Consider the following 20,740-nt stretch of genomic DNA (forward strand, 5'->3'; position numbering starts at 1 on the left):
TCTGAGAGCTCAAAGGTGTTAATGACATCACGATTTTTATATTGAAAGCGAGATTTGAACTTATTATCATAAGATCAAAAAGTCTTAATGTCTTATTCATCCTAGATTCCTAGCTAATCTCATTCGACTTTTTAAGTAGCTCCCAAATTAAAAGAGTTCTAATTTATTGGTCTTGTAGAAATGACCATTTGAATAGGTTTTTAAAAAATGCATTGTTAGTTTCTGTCTCTGATTGCAATTGGCCTTCTGACACAATGGCATGAGAGTGATGGTTAAAACTTGTGATTCTTGAGGTCTCAGGCTTGAAACCTGACTCAAGGGGGTTTTTTCACAGTGATGGGTTTCCTTCTTTATGGTGTTTTTGAATGAGTCAGGCCTGGAGCGTCAAAATCAGTATGGACGGTTGACATTCCGTCTCAGGAAAGCTCTTTCAGGTATTGGCGTCCAAACGCTATTATAAAAAAGTTTAGTCTCTAACTATTTGAATGTGTTTCTTAAAAATGACAATTTGAATTGGTTTCTTATCATATATGTCGTATTCAAATATTAAAAATCTCTAAATTAAAAAAAAAAGGTATTCACACGTATTTAATGTTCCTTCTCACAAGTGTACATCAATTACTAGAAATAACACTTTATTTTATGAATGTTCAAAGTTCAAGCTCAGTTAAGAGCTTCACTTTAAGGACCTGTCAGCTGAAATAACGTCATAAATAAAAAATTAAATACGTATATATAAAATACATTTATTTTTTTTAAAGTAAAGTGTTTTAAAACTATTATAAAAATGATGATTATTTTAAAGTAAGGAAAATGTTTAGCCTAACCCATTTTAAAAGGACTAGAACAAAAGCGTTGGAACTAAATACTAGGGATGAGCTCGGTACCAATACTAGTTGATACCGAAATTAAAAAAAAAGGTACATGACTACAGGTACCGATCCCAAAACCAAAAACCTTAAAAGGTTGGCATTGAATTGAAACCGATGGTACCGATTCGATACCAATACCCAATACCATTTGCTAATTCGTACTGTATGCCATGCAAAAATAGAAAGACGTGTAGTTTTATGTGAAATGAAAAATAGCCTGTAAATGGTAGCAAGACAAAGAAATCAAAGTCGTCTTGATTAATCTTCTCACCAATTATTAGATTCCAAATTGTACAAAAAGAAATTGAACTCTTCAAATCAATCATCTTTACTTTTACTTTGAAAATTATAAACTTTTTATTTTTACTTTTTTGAATCTGTGAAGAAGATTAGAAGAAGATCAATGGGTTCATCTTTCAGTGTTGGATCGAACACTCGATATTCTCATCTTGATGATGGTAAGCATTCTGTATATTAAAAGTTTTATTAATTTAAAACCTTTATGTATGTTGATCAATGATCAAGATTTCTGGTGTTTATTTAATTGATAGGACCTGCCTCATTAGTATTCACTACGCCTAGATATTTTAGCGATGATGTACTCGAAAAGGCTACCAGAAATTTCAGTCCTGATATGATGTTAGTAGAAGCTGAAGGGGATTCGATTTACGTGGGGTGGATTGATGAAATATCAGGTGCAGCTACCGGCACCGCCATTGCTGTCAAGAAGTTAGACTATGTAGTTTATGACACTGATAAAGAATGGAAGGTAACTGAAAAATGTCATTATTTGGTTATCTACTTTTACAAAAAAAAAAAAAAAAAAGCCCTCTATGTTTATACTCTAGAATACTCCTATTAATTAAGCTGGTTTTCTATTAATATATTTCAGACAGAATTCGAATACTTAGGACAGCTAAATCACCAGAATATTGTAAAGTTAATCGGTTATTGCAGTTCGAAGTTGACTGCCGAATCCATGTGTATGAGTTCATGCCTAAAGGCAGCTTGCACTGCCTCCTTTTCAGAAGTGAGTTGTTGCAACCGTACAAAACCGACCCTTACATAAATAATGGGTCAAAACTTACAGATCTAATCTTTTGACAGGAGGTGATGACTCTGAAGTACCGCTTTCATGGAATCGTCGTCTAAATATTGCTGTTGGTGTTGCAAAGGGACTTGCATACTTAGATACCACTATAGCACATATAAGAGATCACGTGTTAACGCCCTTCATGATACTAATCGATTCTGTAAGCCATAAATGGTGGTTAATTCTCACTTTGTTTAGTTTTTCTTGTATACAAGTTTCACCATTTTCATGCTTTAATTCAGAATTACAATGCAAAACTTTCTAATCTGGTAGTGGATAAGACGTACAGTGGATATGTAGCTCCTGAAGACAAGGTCAAAGGTAATCTTACTAGAAAATGTTTACAAAAACTTTTGAGATGTGTATACTTTCCTGCGATCTCATTTTGAATCTGGCATTTGATACTGTGATGAAAGGTAATTTGTCCGCAAAAAGTGAGGTATACAGTTTTGGGGTGATTCTCCTTGAACTATTAACAGGCATTCCAGCCTATAAAAACGTGGTCGAGTTTGCTAACAGATATTTGAGAAATGAAGCAAGAATGCTAGACATCATGGACCCACGTATTGAAGGCCAGTATTCTTCTGCGGTAGCAACACGTGCTGGCTTACTTGCAATGAGGTGTCTCATGAATGACCCCAAACTCAGGCCTGATGCTGCTGAAGGTTAGCGAGTTGGAGCAGATGCAGGACGTGTAGAAAAGCTATGGAAAAATGTAGTTTCTTATCAACCAGTTATCGTGTTTAAAAGATTGCTAGTAGAATGTATATATTCCAGTTTGTTTCCTTAAGCATTTTGGCTACTATTGAGTTATAGGTTAAGAGTGGTGTGTAGTTCTTTTCAGCATTACAGTGTTAGCCTGTAAAATGACAGTATTTCATTTTGAGATGTTAATGAATGAATATGAATTAATCCTGTTCCAGATTGGTACAATATATTATATCGTTTTTAGTTTTTGACTAATATAGTCATGCTAAACAATTGTCATTCATGTCTAGTGAAAAACATTTCAATATGGTGTGCTTGACTACGTACTTACAAATACTACCTCCAAATCTTTAATGCGAAGACTACTGCATCTAATTCCGGTTCAAGAGTTTGGTAGGTATCCTCATGGATTTTCACTGCGCGAAGCCTAAATAAGACTCTCCTGCATTTCATTCCTAACGAGTCAACATTGTGTTGGTTATTTTAGTGTTATTGGATTAACTTGTCGATCGAGGAAATAACGTTAGAGATTAAACAAGTTAGGTGACGCGGGAGTGCGGGCTCAATTTAATTATAATGTTATTTGGGCTTTATTATTGGATTTTATACTCGGGTTTAAGTAATTAATTTACTTGGGCTTAAGGCTAATATTAGATCGGCTTATAATTATTTTGTTTGGGCTCATGTGGGAATTAATAAAAACATATTGATCGAGATTTTCCCTGGAAGAATTCCAATCTAATAATCTCTCGAGACACACATACAGAGAGAACGACGGTTACTGGTTCTCTCTGGATCTTCATCAAGAACAATAAAATTCAATTCCATGTACAGAAAATCTCTGTCTTATCCGATAAATCATTGTGTGTAACCCGCAAATAGGTTTATCTGAAAGTGATTCACGATTCAGAGATTAATCCAGGCAATTGTTCAATAAACCAAGATTGAAATCAATATTACAGGTTTGCATTAATGATCGAATTCATCCTCCAGGTACGCAATATATACAACAAAGATAAACCTATTTAGGTTTGATTTGGTAATTAACTGGTTCGGTTAATATGCCTGGGTTAGAATGGAAGTTTTATTGAAACCTATTTTTGCATATAGTGATTATAATTTGTATGGTATAGTGATTTGATTGAAATTGATCAGATAGGTGTTGGAATTTCGATTGCAATTACATGTTTTGTGGCATGTGATAATTCAGTAGGACGGTTATATTGAATTATCATACATATGTGAATAAATTTCATATGATATCATTAATTAATATATTAATATGTTTTATAAAAGTATGATTTTATCTTCAGTCTAATTTGAAGATGGTAATTCAATCATTAGAAAACTGAGAATTGTTTATATTAAATTACAAATGGACATAAACCAATTATGAGTTAATAATATATGCGTTTAAATCTTCAACAAATTGGTTTATATTCATGGTATCATGCTTTATATCTAACATGGTACATTTTATGAATTCATCTTCAAGATAGAAAGAATGATTTATGCAAGTATGAAAATATATGACACATGGTCATATGAATGTCTAGGATTTTTATGATGCATATATTGGTATTAAGTTCCTTAAATGTGAAACTTTTGTATATATTAACTGAAAAGTTATGCATCAATCACTAAATGCAATTTGTGATTTCAATAACTTCATCGAAGATTCCATATGATTAAATTTTAGTGGAATTCATGGAGACTGGCCACTTATCTATAATGTTTCTCTTTGAAAAGTTTGAAAAGCTACAAAGAATAGATAAGTAATCGGTATCTAAATTTGATGACATATATATCAAAACATAAGAGTCTAGTGCGATGTTTGTGACTGTCAATTAAATAAAATTTCTTCAAAAAGTTTTTATTTTAAACACATTATGGATAGATTTAATGTGTGACGGTTAGCTTACTATGTAATGGATATCCAGTAAACAGAAATCGTGACTCCTCTTGTTCATATATGATTGAGTATGTGATTAGTAAATCATGAGTTTTGTAATTTATTCAGTTTGCCATTAAGGACATGTTGATAAGAAGTATTAATGAAGATGTTTGTTTAGATGGTACACACATGGGGTTGATGGGCCACGACCCGGGTAATAATTAACTCATTAGAAGTACACAAGTTGGAAAACCCTTTGGGATGTGAAATAAAGGAAACTCGATCTTCGGGTTTGTTATTGGACTCGAAAAGTCTAATGGTTTTAAAATAATTCGGTGAAGAATTATTTTTGGTTTATTTCTTATTCCTAATATGTACAGGATGACATGCTTGCATGGTGAATGGACTTGGGTGATACGAGTCATGTATACAAGGATCTAAGATGGTTTGAAGAATTCAAATCATATGAAAACGGATATATACTTCGGATGTGAAGTGTAAAAGTTTGACTTGTATTGACTTCTGAAAAACATTTGTTTTAGATTATGTGTTGTTTGTTTTATGGATTAAAAAGAATCTATTGTCTAGTGGAACCAGGTTATTAAGTCAGATAAATATATTTTATCTTGACATGAACCTTTGTTGGATTGGATATTCGTGTAATGGAGTATTTAAACCAAATATTAATGTCTCATTTATTATTGAATATGTTTGTATGTCATAACTATTGCAAAGTAGCGTAGACTATGTGTATATATTGTGACGTGCCACGTTAGGCCATGTGAATTATTTTGGAGTGAAAAGAAAAATAGAATCTTGAAGGAACTTAGTTTAGATATAAAGGATTAGGGGGAGGTTGATGTTATAAGTATTGAAGAAATTCAATCAGTTTGATTGTTATTTGGTTAGCACTCCTATATGTAGATCCTAATATCAAGTTTATGTCTAATCAAGGTGATTCTATTTCACAATTAGAATATTCAAAATTAATTGGATATTTGATGTATGCTATGATTGCACAAAGACTTACATAGTGTATGTTGTGGGTAATCCTAGTGCTCACAAGTAGTAAACAAACTACTTAACTATGGATGTGTATTCTCTTTTGGAGAAGGTTTCATTACTTAGGTAATTAAGGAATGAATTTGCATCATTTAACAATGGAATTCGAGTTTCTAGCATTTGCAACAATTGATAAAAGTGGTTGAATGGCTAATAAACCATGATTACAAAATTCCATTGTGGTCGAACCGATATCACAAAAATCTATCAGGAGTGATAGTGATGACTATGTCAAATGTATAATGAAAGTCTAGACGGTTATATGTTATGCAATACAATGTGTGATATCAGTTGGTTTGTAATATATGAGTATAATTTGACTGATGATCTAACTAGAAGGTTAGGAAGAGATCTCGTGAACATATCAATCATGGGGATGGGTTTAAAGTCCATACATTAATATCATATGTCAAGACACCCAATTCCCATCTAATACAACGTTAGATGCTGAATTCAATGCGGAAAGCTTGTCATAGATATTGGAACACAATATCATAAACATCCCAAGGTTTGTGTTCGGACTGCGAGATAAAGTAGGTTGAAGTATAGCTTCTTAATAGTTCATTGATAAATTGCATTGCGGGTGCGAGAATAATGAACTACCTATAAGAATATGAAGTTTAGCCGCTTCAAGAAGCTTTGGACTTGAGCTTTGATATATTCTTTGAAGGATTAGGACACAGGCTAGTAAAACATTGTGTCGAGTGGAATTTGAATTTATAAACGTATGTGTATTTTGCCTTGAAGTATTCAAATGGATAGCAAGGGTTCAATCCATAGGACACCCCGATATTCGAATATTTTGATCGTGTAATTTACTAAGATGAAAATTCAATCCGTAGGACATTTTCATTTATGCATACGTTTTGTGTTTATGTGACGATGGTTAAGTTATCATGGATATCACTAAAATAGGGGAGGATTGTTGGTTATTTTAGTGTTATTGGATTAACTTGTCGATCGAGGAAATAACGTTAGAGATTAAACGAGTTAGGTGACGCGGGAGTGCGGGCTCAATTTAATTATAATGTTATTTGGGCTTTATTATTGGATTTTATACTTGGGTTTAAGTAATTAATTTACTTGGGCTTAAGGCTAATATTAGATGGGCTTATAATTATTTTGTTTGGGCTCATGTGGGAATTAATAAAAACATATTGATCGAGATTTTCCCTGGAAGAATTCCAATCTAATAATCTCTCGAGACACACATACAGAGAGAACGACTGTTACTGGTTCTCTCTGGATCTTCATCAAGAACAATAAAATTCAATTCCATGTACAGAAAATCTCTGTCTTATCCGATAAATCATTGTGTGTAACCCGCAAATAGGTTTATCTGAAAGTGATTCACGATTCAGAGATTAATCCAGGCAATTGTTCAATAAACCAAGATTGAAATCAATTACAGGTTTGCATTAATGATCGAATTCATCCTCCAGGTACGCAAATCCCATCATGTAGTGAAAACACTAGAGATTGGGTTAATCTTATTCAAAGATTTTTATTACACCAAGTGCTAAGTCTATGCAACGTCTAAAATCGTAAAATATATTCAGGAAAATGTCGATTAAAGACAAAATAAACATTGATATAGCTCTTACTTGGTTGTGTCCCGAAGATCTTAACAAGGCACTTGATATCGTAGCTTGTCAAATATAATTGCCCGAGTTTTCGGTCAACAATACTCGAGATTGCCCTTGACATCGATGCTCAGTCAACATTATTTTCTGTCATCTTTGTGTGTCTATAATTTGCATGCTACCTATATTATTTGTGTTGTATAGAGTGAATCTACTCTATGGAGGCAAATTATTTTGTGAAAGACGCATTATTAAGTCAAGAATGATGCACCATGTGAAGTTAGCTACGAAGCTAATGTGGACCCTATTTAAACCATTGTGTCCATGTGAAAAATGCAAATATGTAATGCACTAGTCACTTAAGCTAATGTGAACCCTATTAAAACCATTGTGTCCATATGAAACGCAAAGAACAGGAGCTTTTTAATGCATCATTCACTAAAGTATGCATGAATGATTCTCGGGTTGGATGGTTGATGCCCCCGACCCGACACCCAGTAATGTCCGATTATATATATATATATATATATAAACGAAAACATAAAAATCCTACGTGTCGTGATGTGGTCGCTCCCCCTTTTTTTGGAGTCACCAGATTTGCTTGATTTTTAAATGGAGGCTTCTCATGCATTTGACCCGAATTCATGGGTATGGGTCTTACCAAACCCAGATATTCCATAAACGGATTATAACATCTCATTAAATAAAAATTATTCTTACCAAATTATTGATGTAAAAATCCTATAAAATAGGATATACTAAAAATTAATATCCTATTTTAAAAGATATATATATATATATATATATGTAATTTAAATTAAAAAAAACCAATTTTATAGTAAAAAAATAAACGGGTCTTGGTCTCATCAAACCATAAGTATATTATTAACTTTCATAAATATTATTTATAATTAAAAAAACCAATTTTATAGTAAAAAAAACAAACGGGTCTTGGGTCTCATCTAAACCATATAGCTTTTAAACCGGGTTATAACATCTCATATATTTGTGAAACAATCTATCATCAAACCATAAGTATATTATTAACTTTAGACAATAAAAAAATATAAATTCAAAAAATAAATAAATATTAGAACAAACAATATAAAACAACCCCCGTAATACGGGGAATAAAAACTAATATATATATATATAGATAAAGGATTCAATACAATAATCCATAATCGTACATTACGTACGCGACTCGCATCCCCGTCGATTTCAAGTAACACGTGGTGGCAATATTGTAATATTCATCAAATCGTTGCTCCCATCGATTTCATCCACCTTCAACATGACCGTTCAGCAATCCGTCACCATCAAACGATCCTGTCCACCATCCAATGATTCCGTCCACCGTACACCATCTTCCTCCGTCACGACCTGTTGATAAAATTGACCAATTGAAATTGAAATTGTTAAACTAATTGACCAATTAAACTTTGAAATTGGTCCAATTAATCATCAATTTGAAGTTTCAATTGATCAATTTTGAGTTTTGAGTGATGGGTTTTAACTGAATGTTTAAAGTTTTAAGCGCCATTTGCAGAAACCCAGTTGCAGATGTTCCATATTTTGTTCATATGATCGAATCAATGATCAAATTAATGGTCGATTGACGATTATTTGATGATTATGAGATTATATGAAGTGATTTCAGTGTTCAATTTCATGTTTACATGTGTTTAATTTTTTTTCTGTTAGTTTTAGAAGTTCTGAACACCCAGAACTTCTTAGAACTTCTAAACTTTATCAGAACTTCTAAACTTTTTTTAACACCCAGAACTTCTTAGAACTTCTAAACTTTATCAGAACTTATAAACTTTTTTTAACAACCTGAACTTCTTAGAACGTATTAGAAAGTTTCAAAGATGTTTATTGTTTTTTGAACATCCAGAACTTCATTGAACGTTTTAGAACGTTTAAATATGCTCTTTTTGGTCAGAACGTTTAAAGGTCTTCAGTTTTGTTTCAGAACGTTTAAACATAATATTTTGAACTCTAATCAGAGCTCGATTGAGTGCGTTATTTCTGCAAATCCATAATCGATTGATGATTCTAAAGCCTCTTACACATCAATTCGATTGATTAAATCATCAATTTTGGTGTTTATTTTGGTCAGAACGTTTAAACTTTGAGCAGAACGTTTAAACATGAACCCTAATCATAGCTCAATTAAGTGTGTTAATTTGTATTTTCATAATCGATTGATGATTCTTAAGCCACTTACACATCAATTCGATTGATTAAATCATCAATTTTTGATCAATTTGAAGATTTTTAATGTTCAGGGACGTTCTATTTCAATTTTGGTTTTTGACTTTAGAGATTTCATACTTTAAGCTGTGGTTAGAGTTTAGAAATTGGATTAGATTGAGCGACAAGTTCCGAATTTGGATCAGAGTTGATTTGTAATCGACGAATTGTGATCGCGAACTACTGTTGGGTTATTTACGAAATTGCCACCGCGCGTTTTTTAATCAAACGCTCTGGAATGTCGCGTACCTAATGTATGATAAGCCACTATTGTACGTTAACCCACCCCTATAAATATATATATATAGGGGAAGGTTATCCTAAAAATAAGTAGTTTCCTAGGAAGACTAAGAATAAATCATAGCCATTGGATCATGTTAATCAATGGTTGAGATTTAAAATTACCAATAACCGACATAGTTTCCTAGAATTACTCTTTCACCATTATAACCGACATACTTTCTTAGAATTATTCTTTCACCATAGTTTGTAATGCCAAATGTCAAAATTCTATTGGTTCTTACCATTCTTAGTAAACAACTTCTTTTTATTTGAACCATTTTCTATATATATATATGTGTGTGTGTGTGTGTGTATTTATGAAAAACTATATGCATATATTTACCTGCCTCTTTATTGTAATTGGATCCTTTTATTTGAAATGAAAATTTTTATTTAAATGTTTAAACTCAATTACATAACAACTAGCTTGGTTTAATGGCAAATGGTTATGACTCTCAATCAAAAGGTTGTGGATTCTAATCTCATTTGAGACATGCTTTAAGCCTATTTTAGTATTTTTACACAAGTTTTTCACAATGCAAATCAAAATCAAAGAAGCCAATTTAAAAACTAAATTGTTTAAACCTAACAAAATACTCATTTTACTTAGACCCACAATATTTTTCGCCTTCAGATCAATTTTTTTTTCAATTCTTAGAGCCGGCCCTGCCTTATTAGATTTGATATAATTACTTTTCTTTTCATTTTCATATTCATATTGGGCCACTCCTGTTGTGGGCTTATGGATCCAATAAGCAACCATTATCCCCACGTATTTCATCCGTTTGGAAAACTCCGAACTCTTCTATGGAAGCTCCTATGTGTGGAAGATCTGACAAGTTTAACGGCTACTTCGTTCTCCCAACGACTATTTATTCATCATCTTCTCCGAAGAGACACACAACAATCAATAATGTAGCCGTTAGTAATTTTTGTTGTTCTCGGGGTTTCATCCCTCTGTTGTCTACTTCATCTAATTATAATTTGTATGAATTTGTTTTTAGTTTGATTATTGAAAATTCAAGAAGCATTTGATTTCCTGTTTCTGACAGTTATGTCCATCAATCATGTAATGAGATATCTACCACCCTAAAGAGTACATGTATCTATAACTCTATAAGTGCAACCAGAGGTGATGTCTAGAGAGTCCGTTGACACTGCAATGGACCAAATTTTATAGTAATAGGAGTGCACAATTCTTTTTCTTCTTCTGATTGTTGTTGTTATTATAATTATTAATATTATTATTTCTTTTTAATATATCTAAATTGTCAAAGTAGGGTAGTTAAGAGTTAATGTAACATAAATTCGATCATGACCTTGTTTGAAAACTAGTTTGTTCAAATGAAAAGTAATGGACAATTTAATTTTTAGTAGCTATGAACATGACATGTTTCATTAATTATCTCAACGTTTAATTATTTAGATATGACAAATCTTTTTAATCACTTGTGACTTGTGTAAACTATGTTCTTGCATTTTAATGACTCCAAATCTCATTCAACTTCTAAATAGCTAGCTCCTACTTGCATTTTAAAAAGTTCTAATTGTAGAAATGAGTCAAATAACCATTTAAATTGGTTTCTTATCATATGTGCAATATTTAAATATTAAAAAATCTCTAAAAAAGTATTAACATGTATTTAACGTTCCTTCTCACAAATGTATGCTACTTCCTATGGATAACATCATTGTAAGTGGGCTTGAACTCGGGTAAGGAGTGGTTGGTGTAGGAGCTTTAAGGTCCTGCTAGCCATGCTAACATTATTAAAAAGAATATAATTAACTAATAAAAATGAGTTACCAGGATATTTACAGATGTAGTGAGTTTTCATTTTAACCATGCACCATGTATCATATTCCCCATCCCAAAAGTTTTAGTATTTTAATTTATTCAATTTTTATTTATGATTTTTATCACATATTTTAAGTTAAAAAGTTGGTTTGTGTGATTGGGAATAAAATAGAGTAATTTTTTTCTTAATGTAACTTTTATTCTCTTTAGAAACTAATGTGTAACATATATGTAACAATTCAATGCATAATTTCTATTATACAAGTTTACTTTTTCGTATTATATTAAATGTATAAACATATATTAAATACGTTTAAAAAAATTGATACTTATATCAAGTTTCCAAAACTGTTGAGTGAGTCTTTTTTTTTCGATCAGTGACTTTCATAGTTAAGTTATCTCACTGCGCGAACACGCCACGCCCTGTCACCCCACTCAGGCCAACTATGTTGACATGATCGGGATCCACACTGGTATCCGAGTTTGGCTTGGCGATCCCGGTAAAACCCAGTTGGCTCACCCTGCCCGAAGACACGACATGTTTTAATGCTCTGGTAAAATCCGGTCGGAATCAGGATTCGAATCCGGGACATCCGGGTCATCCATCATATTCCTGGCCATTGGGGTAAGCCCCGCTACGAAATGCATTTACTATTATTTTTAAAATAAAATAAAATAAAATGTTTTAAAACTATTTTAAAAATAATGATTATTTTACTAGTGGTATATAACAATTATCAGGTGAGTATACCATGCAAAAATAGAAAGGCACGTTGTTTTATGTGAGTAATAAAAACTAACCTGTGAAATGTAGCAAGACAAAGAAGAAATCAAGCAATCCCCAAATTGTACAAAAAGAAATTAAACCACTTCAAATCATACATTCTCCTATTCCACCAAGGTAATAATCCCGGCAAGGTAATCAATCATCTTTGATTTTACTTCGAAAATTGTTGAGATGTTAAAATTTTTTCAGTCAGTTAGAAGAAGAAGAAGAAGAAGAAGAAGAAGATCAAATGGGTTCATGGCACAGTGTTGGATCGAACACTCGACATTCTTGTCTTGATCAGGGTAAGCGTTTTGTGTCACCGAGATCTACTGCTAACACTTGATTTTTTCAAATCTTAACTTATGGATGTTGATATATGCCATTATGATCAAGATTTTTGTTACGTTTATTTAATTGAATGGACCTGCCTCAATTTCTACTAGGCCTAGATATTTTAGCGCTGATGTACCCGAAACGGCTATCTAAAATTTCAGTCATGATATGATTTTAGTAGAAGCTGGACAGAATTCAATTTACGAGGGTTAGATCGATGAACAATCATATTTAGTTACATTCTCCTCTTCCCCCAAGGTAATAATCCCGACAAGGTAATCAATCATCTTTGATTTACTTCGAAAATTGTTAAGGTTATATATATATTTTTGAATCAGATAGAAGAAGAAGAAGAAGAAGAAGAAGAAGAAGAAGAAGAAGAAGAAGAAGAAGAAGAAGAAGAAGAAGAAATGGCTTCATGTTACAATGTTGGATCGAATACTCAATATTCTAATCTTGATCACATTAAGCTTTTTGTGTATATTAGAGAATATTATAGAATATAATATTATAGTTTGATTATTACAGTGTTAGCATAATTAGGAGATAGTTTATGATTATGTTTCTTTGTGTTTATCTGTATTGTACTCCTATATTTAGTTAATCAATAACAACTTACACCTTACGGGGTTTTCATCATTATACATGTCGATCTAACTGACACTTAAAACGATTTAAATCTTTATGGATGTTAATATATGCCACTATGATCAAGATTTCTGGTGTTTAATTAATTAACAGGTTCTGCCGCAGTACCCACTAGACCTAAATATTTTAGAGATGATGTACTTGAAAAGGCTACTAGAAATTTCAGTCATGATATGATGTTAGTAGAAGCTGGACCAGATTCAATTTACGTGGGGTGGATCGATGAACAATCACGTGCAGCTAGCAAGCCAGGCACCGGCACCACCATTGCTGTCAAGAAGTTAGACTATACACCTTATGACACTTACAAAGAATGGAAGGTAAGTGAAAAATGTCATTATTTGGTTATTTTGTATGTTAGTATTTGTTTATCAAAAAGACCCTTTACACTCTATAATACTAGTACTCCTATTAATTAAGCTGGTTTTCTATGAATATTCTTGCAGGCAGAAATCAACTACTTAGGACAGCTAAATCATCCTAATTTTGTTAAGTTAATCGGTTATTGCTACTTAACAGTTGTCAGCCGAATCCATGTGTATGAGTTCATGCCTAAAGGCAGCTTGCAAAGCCTCCTTTTCAGAAGTGAGTTCTTGAAACTGTACCACACGGGTTGAGTAATGGATCCAAAACCGACCCGTACATAAATAATGGGTCAAAACTGACACATCTGATCTTTTGACAGGAGGTGATGACTCTGAACCTCTTTCGTGGAGTTGTTGTCTAAACATTGCTGTTGGTATTGCAAAGGGACTTGCATACTTAGATACCACTAAAGCAAATTTAAGAGATCATATGTTTACATCCTCCATGATATTAATCGATTCTGTAAGCCTCAAATGTGGTGAATTCTCACTTTGTTTAGTCTTTCTGTTATATATGCAAGTTTAACCTTTTACATGCTTCAGAATTACAATGCAAAACTTTCTAATTTGGAGTTGGAGAAGAAGTACGATGTACGTGTACCTCCTGAATATAAGGTCACAGGTAATCTTACTAATAATTAATAAATGTTAAACAAAAACTTTTGGGATTTGTTTACTTTCCCGCGATCTCATTTTGAATCTGGCCTTTGATATTGTGATGGAAGGTAATTTGTCTGCAAAAGGTGAGGTATACAGTTTTGGGGTGGTTCTCCTTGAACTATTAACAGGCAGGCCAGCCTTTAAAAACGTGGTCGGGTTTGCTAAGACTTATATGAGAAGTGAAGAAAAGATGCTACTACACATCATGGACCCATGTATTGAAGGCCAGTATTCTTCTGCAATTGCAACTCAAGCTATCTTACTTGCGATGCGGTGTCTCATGAAAGACTCCGAACTCAGGCCCAATGCTGATGAGTTGGTTAGAAAACTGGAGCAGATGCAAGAGTGGTAGTAAAGCTAAGGAAAAAGTTCTTATCAACAAGTTAGGGTGTTTATAATATTACTAGTGACTTAGAGGGTAAGAACAGTGTGTAATTCTTTTCTGCGTTACTTTGTTAACCTGTAAAACGACAGAATGTTATTTGGAGATGTTAATGAATTACTATGAATCCGCCCTTTTCCAGATTGGTACATATCATATGGTTTTTAATTTTTGACTGATATAGACATATAGTCATGCATTAGAAAATTGTGTCAATCTTTTATTTTTATAATGAAGAATGTACAACGGAGTATGTTAAACAATCATAATACACCCCAAAAACGGGCTCTATTACATATTTGAATTGCACAAAAAAAAAAAAAACATTTTTCAAAAACAAACACATGTGTTTTACTTTTTGAGAACAAGGGTGTTAATTGTTATAGAGTTCTTCTTTGGGACTCAAAAAATATAAATTACTTTATTAGCTTTTCCTCACTAACAAAATCTCACTAACAAAATCCTTGATCAGTTCTAACCATATTTTTCGCTTCAAGATCATATATCTTTTTGCTCAAAGAATACTTCAAGCTCTATTATATTTAAATATGGTGTGCTCGACTACGTACAAACACTGCCTCCAAATCTAGCTTTAATGCGAAGACTCAAGTCCCGGATCGAAAATTAAACACGAATTAAACGAATAACTCTCGTTTATATTAATAAGAAAATCTCACTCAAAAAACTGATTACAACTTTATCAAACCCTAACTCGGTTTGACTTTTGACGAACCTTAACTAGGTTTCATTTAGATAACCCTAACTCGGTTACATCTTGTGTGTCTCTTAGATGAACCCTAACTCGGTTACATCTCACACCACCCGTTCTGTAATGTCTAACCATGACAGGTTTATATAGACTAACCTAACTTGTCAGCCAAAATATTACCAAATATAATAAACCTTAATTGTAACCCATTACATATTAATGAATCCTACGGGCCCAATAGGTCATACCCGGTCACCTATACGTGACGGGCCTATTAAGTTGGAAATTACTTCCAACAAAGACTACTGCATCTAATTCTGGTTCATTAGTTTGGTAGGTATCCTCATGGATTTTAGTTGCGCGAAGCATATGATAAGACTCTCCCGTGTTTCATTACCTAATGAGTCGACATTCCTATCTGGCAATGAAAACACTAGAGCTTGGGTTAATCTTATTCAAAGATTTTTATTACGCATTAAGTTTGTGAAAAGTCTAAAACCATAAAATATATTCGGAAAAATTAGATTAAAGACCAAAGAAACACTAGGATATTATAACTTTTACTCCGTTGTCAAAATAGAGTAGCTAAGAGTTAATGTAACAGAAATTCGATCATGACCTTGTTTGAAAACAAGTTTGATCAATTGAAAAGTAGTGGACAATGTAGCTATGAACATGGCATGTTTCATTAATTATCTCATCAAGGTTTCATTATTTAGATATGACAAATATTTCACATGTGTTTAATGTTTCTTCTCACAATTGTATGATGTCACTTACTAGAGAGAACATCACAATAACAAGACATAAAGACCCATGCCAGACTAACAAAATTAAAAAATACACGTGATTAATGAAATTTTAAAGACATAAAAACCATATATAAAAATTGAATAAAGTAGAGCACCAAAACCTTTGGGATGACGAATATCACTACCGTTGTAAAAACCGTGTAAGATAATTATTAAATATTAAAAGCTCTAAACCAATTAAAATACAATAATTAAAGTATTGACATGTATTTAATGTACATTCCTTCTCACAAGTGTATATGCCAGTTACTTATAAGGAGAACACTCTCTCATAAAAGGATTCGAACTCGAGTAAGAAGTGGTTAACATAGGAACTTCTCTTCAAGAACATGGCAGCCGGAACATTGTCATTAAAAAAGTACTATCAACTGATAAAATTTAAAGACATAAATATCCTAAATAAAAATTGAGTAATAAAAACACTAAAAAATTGGGATGGCGAATATAATACATACCAAAGATTTTAAATAAAAACTCACTCTAGTTTGGTAACTCATTTTCTACCACACTGTTAAAGTAAAAAAAGTTTGGTTCGAGTAATTACGTATAAAAGAGAATAAAAATGTAAAAAAGTTTCATTTATTTATTTTTCTTCAGAAACTAGTATGTAACAATTCGACACATAAACATTTTATAAAAGTTTATTTTTGTGTATTAAGTGTGATAACATATATATACTACATATGTTTACCAAATTAATGGATTGTTATATCGAGTTTTCATTCTATAAAATACATTTATTATTTTTTTAAAACATAAAATATTTTTTTTTTTAAATTATTTTATAAATAATGATTTGAAAATAACCATAAACGAAAGCAATGAAGCTCATGAATGCATGTGACTATGTGAGTATACCATGCATAAATAGAAAGACGCGTTTTTCACACAGAAACTGAACCTCTTCAAAACATATTTTCTCCAAGGTAATATTCCCGAAGGTAAACAATCATCTTTGATTTTACTTTGAAAATTGTTAAGAGATTATAATTTTTTTTCTTTTTGAATAATAAGAAGAAGAAGATCAAATGGGTTCATGTTATAGTGTTGGATCAAACACTCGATATTCTCGTCTTGATCATGGTAAGCGTTTTGTATCATCGAACTACTGTTGACAGTTGAAATTATCTAAAGTTGCATGGATTTTGATATATGCCACCATGATCAAGAATTCGGGTGTTTAATTAATTGACAGGACCTGCCTCAGTATCCACTAGGCCTAGATATTTTAGCGATCATGTAGTCGGAAAGGCTACCGAAAATTCCAGTCATGATATGACGTTAGAAGAAGCTGGACTGGATCCAATTTACGTGGCATGGATCGAAGAACAATCATCCAAGGTAATAATCCCAACAAGGTAATCAATCATCTTTGATTTCACTTTGAAAATTGTAAGTTAAGATTATGCATTTTTATTTTGAACTAGTTAGATGAAGAAGATCAAAACGGGTTCATGTTACAGTGTTGGATCGAACACTCGATATTCTAGTCTTGGTCATGGTAAGCTTTATAAATATATAATTTGATTATTATATTGTTATCATAATTACGATTAGGAGATAGAATATGACTATGTTTCTTTGTGCTTATGTATGCATTGTACTCCTATATATAGTTAATCAATAATATATTACATGACCTTACGGAGTTTTCATTATTATACATGTCGATCTACTGCTGATGCTTGAAAATTTTTAAATAGTTAAATCTTTATGGATGTTATAATATATGCTACTACGATCAAGATTTATGGTGCTTAATTAATTGACAGGTTCCGCCTTCGTACCCACTAGACCTAAATATTTTAGTTATGATGTACTAAAAAATGCTACCAGAAATTTCAGTCGTGATATGATGTTAGTAGAAGCTGGACCAGATTCAATTTACGTGGGGTGGATCGATGAACAATCACGTGTAGCTACCAAGCCAGGTACCGGCATCGCCATTGCTGTCAAGAAGTTATTCTTATCTTTTCCTTATGGCACTTACAAAGAATGGAAGGTAAATGAAAAATGTCATCATTCATTCATTTGGTTATTTTATATGTTATTTGTTTATCTACTTAAAAAAACAAAAACAAAAAAAAAAAAAACCTTTATACTCTTTAATGTTCTTGCAGGCAGAAATCTACTACTTAGGACAGCTAAATCATCAAAATATTGTAAAGTTAATCGGTTATTGCCACTTAACGGTTCGCTGCCGAATCCATGTGTATGAGTTCATGCCTAAAGGTAGCTTGCAAAGCCTCCTTTTCAGAAGTGAGTTCTTGCAACTGTACCACGCGGGTTGAGTAACGGGTCCAAAACCGACCCATACATAAATTACGGGTCAAAACTGACAGATCTGATCTTATGACAGGGGGGGTTGACTATGAACCTCTTTCGTGGAATCGTCGTCTGAATATTGCTGTTGGTGTTGCAAAGGGACTTGCATACTTAGATACCACTAAAGCAAATATAAGAGATCACGTGTTAACGTCCTCCATGATATTAACCGATTCTGTAAGCCTCAAATGGGTGGTTAATTTTAACTTTGTTTTGTCTTTCTGTTGTATATGCAAGTTTGGCCTTTTACATGCTTCAGAATTACAATGCAAAACTTTCTAATCTGGTAGTGGATAAGACGTATAGTGGATATTTAGCTCCTGAATACAAGGTCAAATCTTACTAGAAAATGTTTACAAAAACTTTTGAGATGTGTATACTTTCCCGCGATCTCATTTTGAATCTGTTTCGATATTGTGATGGAAGGTAATTTGACTGCAAAAAGTGAGGTATACAGTTTTGGGGTGGTTCTCCTTGAACTATTAACAGGCATTCCAGCCTATAAAAACGTGGTCGAGTTTGCTAACAGACATCTGAGAAATGAAGCAAGAATGCTAGACATCATGGACCCACGTATTGCAGGCCAGTATTCTTCAGCGGTTGCAAAACGTGCTGGCTTACTTGCAATGTGGTGTCTCATGAAAGACCCCAAACTCAGGCCTGATGCTGCTGAATTGGTTAGCGAGCTGGAGCAGATGTCATGCAGGACTTGTAGAATTGCTAAGGAAAAAGCTCTTATCAACAAGTTTGGTCGTTTAAAAGATTACTAGTGACTTAGAGGTTAAGAGTAGTGTGTAATTCTAAAATGCCAGTATTTTATTTTAAGATGTTAATGAATAAATATGAATCAATCTTATTCCATATTATATGGTTTTAAGTTTCTGACTGATATTATATGGTACATATTATATGGTTTTTAGTTTCTGACTGATATAGACATATAGTCATGCACAATGTTTTCAGACCTGGCCCGGGCGTCGACCCGAACGCCTTACCGGGTCAAAGGTCGGACTGACCCGGTAGGGGGAACCGGTGTTTGACCCGGATGACGTCATAAATAATTTAAATATATATATACATATATATATATTTATATATATAATTCATATACATATAAAAAAAAATAATAACAATAACAAACTTTAATGTTTATTCGTGTTTCATACATTGTTTTTTGAATATATATGATATATATTTGATCAATAAAGATATCAATGAAGCTTGGTTGGTTGGCTCAAGGGTAATTAACTTGAATCTATCTTTTATAAAAAATTAAAAACATAAAGCAGATGTTTAAGTCCTCTAGAACAAATAGCCACACTGAAACAAGCATCCAATTACCTAAAAAAATTTATGAATTCATCAACTTTTCTCTAGACTTAATTAAAAAAATTTATGAATTCGATTTCATGCCAACTTGTTTTAGCGCAACCAGCAACTCGCTACTAGCAGCAATATTAATGAGCTAACATCTTCATTTGTAACCGAATCTAGAAACTTAAACAATGCACACAAGGCCATATTGGAGCGATTACTACGAAAAGGGTGTTTATACATGCGAGTTGACTAGTGATTTACGGTGACTATCGTAGAATAACCAACCATAGATTTTTTTTGAATCACAATTTGCATTAGCAACGAGCCATACCTCTCCGATCGAGAAGCTAGCAGAGGCATGCAAACAACACAAAACACACTACACATATAACAAATTCCATCTATCTCAATCTAACTCCAAGCATTATATATAAATAACTCTAACACTTTGATATCTCCTAGAATATTATCGATCTTCATAGGTTTGTTTTCAAAAATCAAGCTGTTATGAGCTCTTTAAATGCAGAAACAAGCCACCATTATGATCGATTAAACTATCTTCCTTTTGTGCTTGGTATCTGGGACGTGTTTGTGAATACTAAAGATGTCGTACACCGAAATTACATATATGGGGGGATGTCACACCACCGACCCAACAAAGCAAAAAGTAAACATGTGATATTTACTAGGGGTGCAAACAAGCCGAGCTGCTCGCGAGCTACTCGAGATCGTCTTGTTAAAAAGCTCGACCGAGTTCGAGCCTAAAAGTAAGCTTATTTAATAAACGAGCCCAAACTTCACTTATCGAGCTCGAGCTGGCTCGCGAGCCTAAACGAGCCTGACGTTTATATCTTTTTTTAATATATATTTAATAA

At 32.8% G+C, this 20,740-nt stretch overlaps 2 protein-coding genes across 2 annotated transcripts; both read left to right on the forward strand.

The window, feature by feature from the left end:
• The first annotated feature begins 1,570 nt into the window (after positions 1-1,570).
• LOC143554760 (putative serine/threonine-protein kinase PBL9) lies at positions 1,571-2,984 on the forward strand. Its single transcript, XM_077044450.1, has 4 exons — positions 1,571-1,641; positions 1,765-1,902; positions 1,980-2,125; positions 2,208-2,984. The coding sequence occupies exons 1-4, from the start codon at positions 1,635-1,637 to the stop codon at positions 2,352-2,354; spliced, it is 438 nt and encodes a 145-aa protein (XP_076900565.1). The 5' UTR covers positions 1,571-1,634; the 3' UTR covers positions 2,355-2,984.
• A 14,267-nt stretch (positions 2,985-17,251) lies between these two features.
• Positions 17,252-18,894, forward strand: LOC143554735 (putative serine/threonine-protein kinase PBL9). Its single transcript, XM_077044434.1, has 7 exons — positions 17,252-17,306; positions 17,419-17,564; positions 17,655-17,724; positions 17,996-18,225; positions 18,344-18,482; positions 18,583-18,725; positions 18,808-18,894. Exons 1-7 carry the CDS (start codon positions 17,252-17,254, stop codon positions 18,892-18,894), a joined length of 870 nt encoding a protein of 289 aa, XP_076900549.1.
• The last annotated feature ends 1,846 nt before the right edge of the window (positions 18,895-20,740 follow it).

The sequence above is a fragment of the Bidens hawaiensis genome, unplaced genomic scaffold (genome assembly GCF_021521415.1).
Source record: "Bidens hawaiensis isolate Kalapana, Puna unplaced genomic scaffold, B.hawaiensis_p1.1 tig00017853_1, whole genome shotgun sequence".
NCBI classification, from domain to species: domain Eukaryota; kingdom Viridiplantae; phylum Streptophyta; class Magnoliopsida; order Asterales; family Asteraceae; genus Bidens; species Bidens hawaiensis.